At 46.3% G+C, this 13,124-nt stretch overlaps 1 protein-coding gene across 1 annotated transcript in view; it reads right to left on the bottom strand.

Annotated features, from left to right (window-relative positions):
* Positions 1-13,124, bottom strand: part of Rxrg (retinoid X receptor gamma) — a 41,673-nt gene that overhangs the window by 19,974 nt on the left and 8,575 nt on the right. The window contains exon 2 of the mRNA XM_032915489.1: positions 5,597-5,844. Within this exon, the coding sequence (XP_032771380.1) occupies positions 5,597-5,844 (248 nt within the window). The remainder of the gene's footprint in view (positions 1-5,596; positions 5,845-13,124) is intronic.

Genomic DNA, 13,124 nt, shown 5'->3' with positions numbered 1-13,124 from the left:
GGCTTCTTATATTCTGAACAGGCTTCAATCAAACCTGATTTGTTTCATGAGACAGCATCTCACTCTATAGCCCAGGCTAGCTCTGAAATAATCTTCCTGCCAATGCCTCCCAGGCAGTGGCATTGCAGGTAAGCATTATTCTGCCCAGCCAGCCAAGTCTTTCTTGAATGGGCATGGACATTGGCCTCCCAAATACCATTTTGCTTTGAAGATTTTATAGTTTGATTTCTAGTTACCATCAGATTGAATAATCTTTATGTCTATTCCAACTATAGTGTTTTCAGTTTTATGAAAATATTTGCAAACATTTCAGTTTTATGAAAAAAAAATGCAAACATTCGAGAGGGTAAGGACTCAGTTGTCAATAAATTACTAAGCAAAACAAAACAAAGATTAAAAAAAAATCAGTAAGGATCCTAGTCAGGCAGTGTGGGTCAGCAGGGGAGAGAAAGGTTGGAGACTCCAAACATTTGTGGGAAATTTTCAGAGTCTTTACGACAGAATTATATTAACAAATATACAACATTTTGTGCACACACACACATATACACACATGCATATTTCTGAATAACATACATTGAAATATGTAGCCCAGATAACTACACAAAATACACACACACACACACACACACACGTTATCTAGAAATTGCTCTTTCTACTACAATGCTCCCAAGGGGGACTGAATCATATAATTATATATCATATAATTATATATGCCATATGTATTATGTGTAGGACTCATTATATATGACACATAGATATGATTCAGTCATAAATTTAAGTCCTGTGTGCATGTATATGTATGTATGGTGCATACATATAATATATATTTATTTATATTATATATAATCTCTAGTACCTAGACATGGTTTGTAACTACTGGTTGAGACAAACTTCTCTGGAACTCTTCAGCAACACGCTATACCTGATCAGTTTGGTGTACAATACATATCATGTAGGAATAATAGTAATAACAGTATCTTCTGGCTGCCACAGGGCATTAAAGACCTCCAGAAGCATTTTTCAAATCCGCATCTCCTTAGACATTCATTAAAATCCTTTTAGGAAAATCAGGGCAAGCATTTGTGCCCCCACAGTAGAGAAAATGAAACTCAAACAGAAATGTGCTGAAGTGGTTTGTGAAAGGTCACACGGTCCCTTCCACTCTGTGCCAGCTCACTTCTCCTTGGTCCTCAAGATCGAAAACCCAGAGTGCACTCATAGGATTTCAAAGAGAAAAATAACAGAGGAGAGTGAGAGACCCTGTCTGCTGTCCCACACCGAGTACTTCCTCCCCGCAACGCTCCCGAGCCGTACTCACAGGTCACGAAAAGCGTATGCTTCGCTGGTGAGCTTCCACAGACCCAGTGGAAGGCGGGATGTAGGAACAATCCCCACCCCAGGTCTCTGAGTCTAAGTCTCCGTGACTAACACCAAAGCCCTGAGCCGCGTATCATCTGGTTAATTGGGCAAAGTTCTGGTTGCGTGTGGTTCCGGAGCCCAAACCCAGAGTGCAGCTCGCAGTCTGCGGCTGCTTCACCAGCATTTGGCAAGCTTAATATAGCTTCCAGAGCCAAACTTGGCCCAGCCTTTGCACACAGCCCAGTTGGCCAGCACCGAAGCTTTCAGCTGACCTTTCAACCCCGATCCCTCTGTACAGGCATACGGTCCAGGAATAGCGGCCCTGACACACACGGCTGTGGAGATGAATTTATTGGCCAGGTTTGGCTTAGTCAGGAGACACTGTTGTGATTGCTAAAGGCAGCCTCCGGGAGACAGTGGCTGCCTGCTTCCTACCCCCAGGTCCTGTCACTCTCCCAATTTATCCTGGTTTATATATCTTCATAGATACGATGATTGCTGTTTTAAATTGTCTTGTTTATCCTTTAGGTTTTTAATCTGTTTTCAATGCTCAGCCACATTTATACCATTTTTACACCCCCAAACCGGGGTGGTGTTGAATAGAACTCAGTCACTATAGGCTCTACAAACAGTTTTTTATTTATGTATGTATGCATTTATTCATAAACTTAAGAAGTGTGCATGAGTGCATGCCTCTGTGTGTGTGTGTGTGTGTGTGTGTGTGTGTGTTTTCCTATATGTGGAGACCAGCAGTCACCCGAAGACTATTTATTATTCAGTAGCTATTCACCTCATTTTGTTGAGACAGGTTCTCTCAATGGAGCCTGGAGTTCACTGGTGTGGCTAAACTGGTTAGCAACTGAGACCCAGGATCCACCTCTGAAGTGTTGGGATTACGAACACAAGCACCACACCCAACTTTATCTGTAAATTCTAAGGATTGAATCCAGACCCTCAGTCTTGTGCAGCAAGCACTTCACTTATGGTGCTATCTTCCGGCCCGTGTTCTTGTTATTTTTAAACAGGTTTTTGTTCTGTAGTCCAGGCTGGCCTTGAATTCATTATATTGCCTTCCAGGCTGGTCTTGAACTTGTAGAGATCTTTCTGCTTCAGACTCCCAGGCATTAGGATTACAGACATGAGCCATTACAACTCATGTATTTAAATGAATGCCAATGCCCTTTGCAAAACCCGACTTGCACCACCATGCTGAGATGTACCTAACTATCAGGCTTTGTTCGACTCTCCTTCCTTGTATGTGCTGCTAGAAAAGGAAGTGAACAAACGAGCTGCACCCAGTCTGAAAGGCAAGAAATGGCACATGCATTCCTATTGCCACCTCTGAGGCCCTAGCACCCATGATCAGACAGTACACGGGCCCCTTCTCTTCTCCTCCTGGGTTCTGTTCTTGCATATGTAGTTCACACATGTGACTTCTCTTCATAATGCAGCATAATGCATACCCACTACCCTGACTTCCTGTCAGGGAAACAGGTCCTAAGAAATTATCTCACACAATTTTGAAGGCTAACCAGTCCCAGGATCTGCAAATGAACTCTAGGAAAGATCATGCTATAGTCTGAAGGCCCAGGAAGAGCCAATGTGTCAGCTCACCACCAAAGGTGGGGAAATGTTACATATACGCAGCCCCAGGACTAGAGAGACCACTCCACGGACAGAGCGGCTGCTGTACCAGCATGAGTTCAGATCTCCAACAGTCATGTAACAGCCAGAGGTGCTGGAGTTCATCTGAACGCCACCCCCACCCATGAAGATGGACTGGTCCTATGGGTCACTGGCTACCCAGCCTAGCTCAGACCCCGTCTCAAAAAGCAAGGTTGAGAAATGACTGAGGACGAAACGCCAAGCTGACTTGTGGCCTCCACACTTGCCCACCCACAGGAATGTTCACAAAACACATACACACACACACACACACACATACACACACACACACACACACACACACACACACACACACACACCTCCTAGGTTGTAGGAAGGAAGAATATGGAAGAAGAGTTCTTTCTTACTTGGTTGAATGACCAGCCTTTTTTTTCCTAATCTGACCTTCAGGTGATCAATAGTATCTCATACTCATATGAGAGTACAAATGCTGCCTTATTCATTCTACCTATGAGTAACCTATAAATATTGGCCTCATCAAAAACTATCATAGAAATATTCATAATAATGTATATACAATCTGAGCATCATAAGGAGTACCAATGCTATCTCCCCCCTGCACACATGCAGAAGGAAGGAGCAGGGGCTCCTGGCTGTTTCCATGGAGAAAGGAAGGTATAGCATATAAACTTTTTGTTCCTAAATCTTCGCTTCTAATGCTCCATAGCCTTTGTGCTGTAATTCCCACTGGAATGGGGACAGCCCGTTTCTCCACTCTCCAAGAGACCACCTCTATGGTTTCCTTTGGTCATGACGTCTATGGGGGAATCGTCTTGGTTATGTTAATTGAGGTGAGAAGACCTGCCCACTGTGGGTGGCCTTGTCCTTTGGGGAAGGGTTCCTGGACTGTAGAATCGTGGTGAAAGCGAGCTGAGCACTAGTACAGCACTGGGCAGTGCTGCTCTCTGCTTCTTGACTATGGCTACAATGTGTCTCAACCTCCCCACAGTGATGGACGGACTGTGATACAGAACTGTGAGCGAGAACAAACCCTTTCCCCCATAAGTTGCTTTTGTCTGGAGATTTTTATCACACCAGCAGGAAAAGAAACTAAGACAGCACTCATCTGAAAGACCATGGAGAACCATTTTCTGATTAGCTGCTGCTCCTTTAGCCTAAGACACAGGGACTAACTAGCATGCTAGGCCCATTTGAAGCATGGGTATCTTTAGGCAGAAGGCAATTACTTATTTCTGCAAGCTTTGATAGCTGAAATTGTTCTTCTTTAAATAATTTTTATTTCCTGGGCATGCATGTTTTCCCTACGTGTATGCATGCGTGCAGCGTCTGAGGATGCCATAAGATACCCGGGATATGGATATTGGAAACCCTGGAGCAAGGATTATAGGCAATTTTGAGTTACTATATGGGTACTGGAAACCCAACCCAGGTCCCTCTGTGAGAGCAGACCCTAACCACTGAGCATCCCAGCCTAGAGATTACATTTCATATAACATTACTGTAGCAGCGGTCAACCAGTCTGAAAGAGGAAACTGCCAATCTCAGAGGAAAGGCAAGGCCAGTGTGCCACAGAGAACAGTGGCCCGGACCTGCCGTATGATACACCCTTTCTCCACTGCAGCAGGAGACGCTCAGAATTCAGGTCAAGTTTTCACCTTGACTCCTCTTTGTCTCAGACACACATGGATGTATAGATACCTAGTTCTAGATTTGTCTATGTGCTGGGCCTGCCTCTTTCCCCTCAGTTGAAAACGCCTAGCCCTGATTATTTCTGTATTCCCTTTAACAAAAGCATATAGTATCTCATTGCCTAGATACTTGTTTGTATGTGTACATAGGCGTTCACATGTGCACATAGGTATTGAGACCAGAGGTTGACATAGGTGGCCGCAAAGCCCTCAGAGGTCCTCCTGTCTCCACTTTCCCAGCACTAGGACTGCAGGCACATGCTGCTCTGCCCCATGCCCTCTTGGTGGAGGCCTGGGATCCAGACATAGTTCCTTATGCCTGTATGGCAAGCATTTTGCTGACAGAGCCATTTCTCCAAACCCCTAGATCATTGGCTCTCAACCTCCCTATTGTCGCGACCCTTTAATACAGTTCTGCATGTTGTGGTGAGCCTTGACCATAAAATTATTTCCATTGGTACTTCACAACTGCCATTTTGCTACTATTATGAATCATAATGTAAATGTCTGTATTTTCTGACAGTCTTAGGAGGCCCCTGTGGGGTTGCAACTCCACAGGTTGAGAACCACTCATGGAATTAGAAGAATGAAAGGGATCTACAAACACCCCTCAAAGAGGTGTTGAAATCAAAGCCATGAAGCCGACCAGGAACATGCCCTTGTGGTCACAGTCTCTGGGACTACAAGTTCTCATATGGTCACAGGATTTCTTGAACTGAAGGCACAGACAGGTTCTGAAGGCAGGCATGCTACAGAGCCAACGCAATCGCTTCAGCAAGCCCACAGTGAGCGCTTGCCAACGGCTCCAGCTCGAGCTGTCAGTCTGGTCTGTGGTCTGCTCCTAGAGCAGCCTCAGACCTCCAAGATGGCTGAACTAGCCTCGAAGAAACATAACCTACCTGAGAGCTGGGTGGAGCCACCAAGTTGATTCCGGGAGGAGCTGCCAAGGCTCCTGAAGGTGGACCCATGGCAGAGGTGATGACTCTATACGGAGAGCCGAGAGCATTGAGGGGGGTTCCCACAGCACTCAGCGTCCGTGGGGCACTCACTGGGGTATCTGTGTAGCTGGGATGGCTGTCCATCGGCTTCCCTGTGGGCAAGGCTACCGATGGGCTCATGGATGTGGAGCCAGTGTGACCAGGGGAGCCTGTGAAAGGAAAAGCACACTGTGAGACCTTAAGGAGGCAACCATAGACTCCTGTGGACACAGAGGCCCAGCCCATCACTGCTTGTTTCCTGGGTCTTCGCCTCCTTTTGGCCACTTCTACAAATGCTAGTAGCTCAGATGAACAAAATGCAGGGATAGGAGACGGCCTGGCCTAGAAGAAGGAACTGCATTAATGTCTTCATTCTCTGAGGTTCCCTCTGGATCCACTGGAGTCAGACCAAGATGCACAGCAAGGACAAACCACGGCATGCTGCACGAGTCCCGGGCCTCTGTTCCTGTGTCCGGGGCCAGTCAGTCGGGAAGGGCAAGTCAATGCCCATGTGAAGAGCAGAGAGAAAGGTGCCAGAGCGTCATCAAGAGTCCCTTCCTCAATCCACTCACCTGTATGCCAATCGGCACCACTGAAATGGCTTTGTGGGCACCAGGCCCTGGGAAGCACAGGAAGCCTGGTGCACACGAGCTTGTAGATAGTACTCCACCTCCAGGGACAGGGTGCTACACCCCAGCACCATGGAAGAGGTTCTAGGAGCATGGGAGCAGTGACCACGCGATTACCGTAACCTTCTCTTCTCCGCTCAGCTGAACCATGTTCCCTGTAACTAGCACAAAATGAAAGAGATGGGTGGGTTCTTTCCGGTCATCTTGAGAGCCCACCATGGAGCATTCTCTCCAGCGGAGATATAAAACCTCGTCTCTGCAAGGCAGGAGTCGAGAAAACACAGCAAGAGCAGCCCACCCTGTGCAGCTGACCAGAAAGGTCAGTGTGCAAAATCGCTGCCCTCGGCTCTGTGGTGCACCTTGTATACAGGGACAGAAAATGAGAACGTGGAGTGGTCAGTCAGGGAGCATGGCCTGCAGGAGAAGCTGCCCAGTTCCATACCCCTCCTGTGAGGTACACTCTATGTGAGGTGCGTTGGGTCCTGAGCAATAAAGTGCTAGGATTAGGAGACAGAGAACAACCTTCCCCCTTAAAGTTCTGGAGTTGGGCAAGAGGTATCAGAAAGCAACTGTGGGGTTGGTTGTAAACATAGATACACGCTAGGAAAATGCCCATGCAGAGTTTCCCTTGGCCCTTCTGCTTCCTTAGTTAAGGTCTACCGGAGCGAAGGAGTTACTCTAGGGCTGGCAAGATGGCGCACTTGGAAAAGGCACCAACTGCCAGGTCTAGAGACTGGAGTTCAAACCCTGGGACACACACATTGGAAGGAAAAAAACTGGCTCCCACCAATTGTCCTCTGATCCCTGTACATGTTCTGTGACAAGTGTGTTTATGTTTTTAAACACACACACATGAGGAAGAAAGAAAGAAAGAAAGAAAGAAAGAAAGAAAGAAAGAAAGAAAGAAAGAAAGAAAGAAAGAAAGAAAGAAAGAAGGCAAGCAAGCAAAAAGTTAAAGAGGGAACAATTGTTTTATTCAGAGAACAATCTCAACTCAAGGCCCCACACTCAATCCACACCTGGGCCCAACATCCCACTTTTGTCTAAAACCGCCATCCTGAAGAGAATGATGCCTTTATGGATTGCACCCCATGAACTCGGAGCCAAAATAAATCCTTCTTCCCTTACATTGTTGCTTCTTCCCAGGTACTTTGTCGTGGAAATGACCCAAGGAACAATACACCACACGGAGAGTGTATTGTATTTGGAAGGAAGGAAGGAAGGGATAAAGGGAGGGAGGAAAGAGCAGGGGAGAGGAGGGGAAGGAGGGAGAGGGGAAGGGAGGAGAGGGGAGGGCATATTGTTACTGTGGGTAGTAAAAATGAAGGCACTTTGACTGTGAACTGCAGAGGCAGGAGGATTGTTGGGATTGAATGAAATCATGCATTCATGCCCAGTTTTTAACTGTCTCTGAGGGGACAGGGCCAGCAAGAAGTCTCACCAGGTTAGGGCACCTGCTGCCAAGCCTGAGGATGTAATTACTTTGTCCAGGCCTCACACAGTAGGAGAGAACTAACTGCTGTAGGTCAACCTCTGATCTCCCACATGTGCCATGCCACATGTATGCAGCAGATGAACACACACACACATGCACACACACACACACACACACATACACATACACACACTCACACATATACACTTGCTCTCACACAAGCAAATAAATAAGTACAATTTTTATTTTATTATTTTTTAAATTAATGTGGTTCACTTCTGATGTGTCAATGAGACCAGAAGGGGTAGAGACAAATAATAACCAGACTTTCGAGAACAATCACGTAAGAGACAAATGCATCTTACACAAATGGTTTTGGAAGTCTGACCCTCACAGTGACCAAGCAGTCTTGACAGTGGTGGCTTTGCTTTTAGCATAACTCTGTTATGGGTTGACTGCCCATGCCCCTTCAAACCACATCTTGGAACTCAGACTCAAGGTCTGAGGACCTGATGAGAGCCTCGGGTCGCAACCTCATGGATGGATCAATGGCCTTCTTAAAGAAGCTTCAGAATGCCATGAGGCCTTCTGAATCTCTTCTGCATGTGAGGACACAGCATCTGTCCCTAGACCTTCCATCACAGGAGGGTCAGAATTCACAGAGCGCCACACTCACAGAAGGCAAGCCCTCCCCAAGACACCGAACCTGTTCAGGGCTTTGATCTTGGACTTTGAAGCCTCGAGAATTATAAGCAAAAAAAGAAAGAAAGAAAGAAAGAAAGAAAGAAAGAAAGAAAGGAAGGAAGGAAGGAAGGAAGGAAGGAAGGAAGGAAGGAAGGAAGGAAGGAAGAAAGAAAGAAAGAAAGGAAGGAAGGAAGAAAGAAAGAAAATCATTTATGAACTGCTATCTGAGGTACCTTGTTACAGCGGTAGGGATGAGCTGAAACAATCGCTCGCCCAGGCTACCTTGGTATGAGGATCCTGCCTCTGCACCTTGTCTTCCTTGCTAGCTCCCTGATCCTCTATCTTGATCTTCGATCACTTGTACTACAACTGCCCAGAAACCTAGAAAATGCCCTTAGACTACTCCACAGAGTTCATTTTCTTTCTCCAACCAGCAGCTTCTTTATAAAATGACTTAAAGTGATGGAACTTCCTCAGGAGGTCGCCTTCTGTCCTGACAATGGACCAAGGAAAAGTGTTCTCTTTACCCGGGCCTCATTTCTCTCAGCAAGGAGCTAGTTTGGTAACCTCTGTTCTTCCTGCTAGCTCTGTTTTATGAGTGATGCCCAGAGCATAGGTTTCAAGCGTTGGAGAGAAAGGACAGGCAAAGGTAGTCTGGAATGGTCTGAGCTTAACCACTGGCTTTGGGGAGCCCTGCTATCCTACTTGACTTCCTTAGGCCTACAAACTGTCTAGCAAGTATAGTTTAAGAAGCTGATCATCGTCAGGAGCCAAGCCGTGACAGGAATATATAGAATACAGAAAGAACACTATCCTTCTGTAGGTTGATGTCATTATGCAGGTGAAGGCAGGTATAGGATAGAACGAGGCCTGCCATTGGACAAGAAGGAAGGATGGGCAAGGGAAAAGTTTTAAAGATTTACAGGTTGTTATGACTATTCTTAGATTGGCAATTACATCTTATCAATTGGATCAGAAGTTACTGTATGGTGTGCTCGTTCATGTGGTAACTTAATTGAGTTCGAGAGTGTGTGGTGGCGGGACACGCTGGATCCACCATGGAATTGGGATGTGTATGTCTGACATGATAACAGCCTACCTTGGGAACTAGGTGGGTAGAGAGACTGTTGCTGGGCTCAGAGAGTAGCCATTGGCAGTGTGATATGGGATGGAGCTTAGGGGGTGAGACGCTTTGTTGACTGAGATGAAAATATCCCACAGATGCCATGTGGCCCTACGGTGCCAGCACTAGTGCGGGATAAAAGAAACCTCTTTTGAAATTATACTGCAAGACCTTCCAAAAGTCTCCGTACGTTGTGGTCATGGGTGCAATGCTATAGAGGAGGCAGACACAGCTCTGACATGGAAAACTGTCCGAGGTTGACCTCCGGGCTCCACTCTTTCAGCCGTGTAGACGCTTGCTTTCTTAAACCACTTCATCAGAGTTAGCAGACACTGAAAGTCCGACATCAGGACACTGGTATGGTGTTGAGCCCACTCTCCTCCGTGTGTCCTCTGTGTGTGTCTGCTCCTGGGCCTCTTCCTCTTCTTAGACCCTAAGTCCTTTGGACTTCTCTGAGGAACTGTGTAGACTGATACAACCGTGCCTGCCTCAGAGAACCAAAGAGAGTGTCTAAAATCAGAGCCCAGAGGTGCAAGACTTAGTACTCTATAGGGGCTGTGAGGAAGGGGCTGCATGTAAACTGAGCCACGGCAAGAAGATTAATTGTGTAGAGATCGAGGGCGGGGAGTGAGGCTCGGTGACAGTATACGCCTGCAGTGCACGAAGCCCTGACTTCAGTATCTAACACTGAAAATGCATTAGTCCATATAAGTAAAAGCTCTGGTAAGGATTTCAATTAGGAAGCACTGATACAGGAACACTGGGTTTGTCTGTTTGTTTGTTTGTAGACAGGGTTTCTCTGTGTAGCCCTCACTGTCCTGGAACTCACTCTGTAGACCAGGCTGCTGTGGACTCAGAGAGATCCGCTTGTCCCTGCCTCCCAAGTGCTGGGATTAAAGGCGTGTGCCACCACCACTGGCTGGCCGCACTAGGGTTTTTAATATTGAACTTTCTGAATGACGAGCTCATAAATAGCCTGAAGTGCTCCTCTGTCACCCCAGCGCCCCTTCCTTAGATCCCCTCATATCCTCTCATAATTCAGTCTGACACACAGACCAACTTTGCTGACTTCTCTTCAGGATTCCTGGTGACCAGTGGTCAGTCATCTCTTTGCTTGTCCTGCCAGCACAGGCCACATGCATCTTGAACTGGCTGTGAATGTTATCCAACACGTCTGTAGCCCCCAACATCATGCCACAACGTCAAAAGGTTGGGCACCCCTGCTATAAACTACCATCATGATTTATGTGCTTAAAATATAATTATTGAACATTGAAACCTCTGTGTTTCATATATATATTATATATAACTAATATATATTATATACCATATATAACCTATATTGTTATATATAAGTATAGAATATATATATGAGTGTAGAATTAATAAAGGAAAATTATTTGAATAAGAAATCAGTGTTCCAGGCAGTTATCAAACGCAAAATCTGTGAGATCTCTGAGCAGCAAATGAAGGAGAGAGAGAGAGAAGGGAAAGACATAGAAAACAGAGAGAAAGGAAGAAGAGAAAGAGACAGATACTTATTGAGAAAGAGAAGAGAGAGAGGACTGGGACTTACAGAATTCTTACCAAGGTAAGGGGTTGCTTAGCAACCGATCGTCAGCCAATGAAAGTAAAATGTCAAGCCTGTAGTCTTTCTGACTGGCCAGACAAGGGAGCAAACGGTTTGGCGTGGCGCGTCCACCCCTTTGCTGCTGTGCCAGGGTGGAGAGTTTGTTTTCCCATTGGCAACCCTCTTCAGGGGGACAAGGAGCTTTGTCATGAGCCATTGATAACGGCTAATGCCCACCCGTGGGGAAGGGGGCAGCGTCTCAGAACTGGATTCTCCACAATAAGTTGGGGTGAGGGGGAGAATCCTGGGGCTCTGCCCCACTCTGGTTTCTCCCACGGTGGGGACAAGCCCACACCCAAGCCCTCCCCTCCTTTCATCCAGGAGAAAGATGTTGTGCCTAAGCTGACGATCAGAGTATGCAGGGCCTGGCTTGTTCTTTGTTCAAGAAAAACTTACACATCCTTTCCGTACTTGGCTCTGAACACACAGGCAGGCTGCTGAGCGAGAGTTCGACAGGGGACTGCTGTAGGAAGGGCTTTAATTGACACTTTCGTGTTGTCTCCTCTCCTGGATGACAATTATAGCTAATATCATTGAGGAACTGCCATGAGCCAGACCCAGCTCTCAACACTTTCCAAACATTAACTCACCTCGTGCCTACAGCGCTTGGATGCTCGCACTTAGCATTTTTTTTATTTTGTTTTTTTTTTTTTTAAACTTGCTTATATTCATTGTATGGATCAATGATACTCTCGTGCACACACGTGTATCATATACTTTGAGGCTGGTGCTCCAATTGTCTCTGTGTGGATGTAAAACCTTCAAGACAGTGTGAATCAAACAAGTTACATAAGGGAAGAAGGCCTTTGAGACCAAGGGGAACAACAGGGTCTGAGTTTAATCCGGTGCCTCTGGTTGTACAGCAGTAGCCGCCAGCAGATTCCTACGAGATCTAGCAATTCCTTTCTTCCTGATTCAGCTCTTGGCCCCTGTCAGGATCCTGACCCTGACTCTAACAGGACTCTCCTAGTCCTGACTCCAGCCCGTCATAGTTCAAACCTCAGCTGTGGTTCCCCTCTGCAGGGCCCCTGCCCAGCATAACCTTCTACGGAAGAGCCATCCCGAGTTAGGATTTGCTCAGATACTGCTTTTACATTTGAATCATTGTTGACCTTCTCCAAAGCACTTTCCCATCAATATCTGGACTGAACGGGGGAAAAAAATTATACCCACTTGACTAGGGTAGACATATATATATATGTGGAAAATAAGGTATTAGAAATGAGACTCCCTGGCGATGAGGAGCCCAAACGGAAGAAGGTCCAGCTAGAAGCCCCTCCTTGGCAAAAGAATTTCCTGGCTTTTTTGAGAGGCAAGAAACAGGAATTTATCCAGAGTGGAAAATATGGAGAAATGAGCCTGTCCGCTTCTGGAAAGTTCTGCCCTGGGGCTATAGCTGTGGCTGTAGCCACTGAGAGGGGAAGGAAGGGCGAGGCCAAAAAGGTGCATTACTGGTGGCCCAATACAGCTGCTAGCTGAGCAGTTAGGACCAGTAGCAGAGGCAGCCTTGCCCAGCCACTCAGTTCTGCCTAAACTCCATCAGTACAGGAAGACGCTGTGTGGTAGCTTCTTCCAGTGCTGGGAGGTGGGGGAGGGGGAGAGGGGAATGAAGGCTCCCCCACCATCTTTTCTTTTTCCTTCATTTCCCCTCCCCTCCCCCATTCCTCCCAACCCCCTCCACTCCCGCCCTAAAATCTGTAATGATGGAGTGGTGAAAAGCAGGGAAAGATTGATAATCAGCCTCATTATTACCAGCATTATATATAATTATAGCAAAACCTCACTCATTTGGATCAATTGAGAGGAAAATCAGTTTAAATTCGTGACAAGTTGGCAGATTACTTTTAAATTACAATTTTATTACTTCCAAGTAACACACGTGAATAGTTTGTGTTTCAAGTACCGTAAGCTAATGGTTACTAAGTGGGGATTTTATAAAACCTGCTTTA

Source organism: Rattus rattus, chromosome 10 (genome assembly GCF_011064425.1).
Source record: "Rattus rattus isolate New Zealand chromosome 10, Rrattus_CSIRO_v1, whole genome shotgun sequence".
NCBI lineage: Eukaryota > Metazoa > Chordata > Mammalia > Rodentia > Muridae > Rattus > Rattus rattus.
Note: the sequence above shows the minus strand (reverse complement) of the source record. Positions and strands in the feature narration are given on the sequence as shown.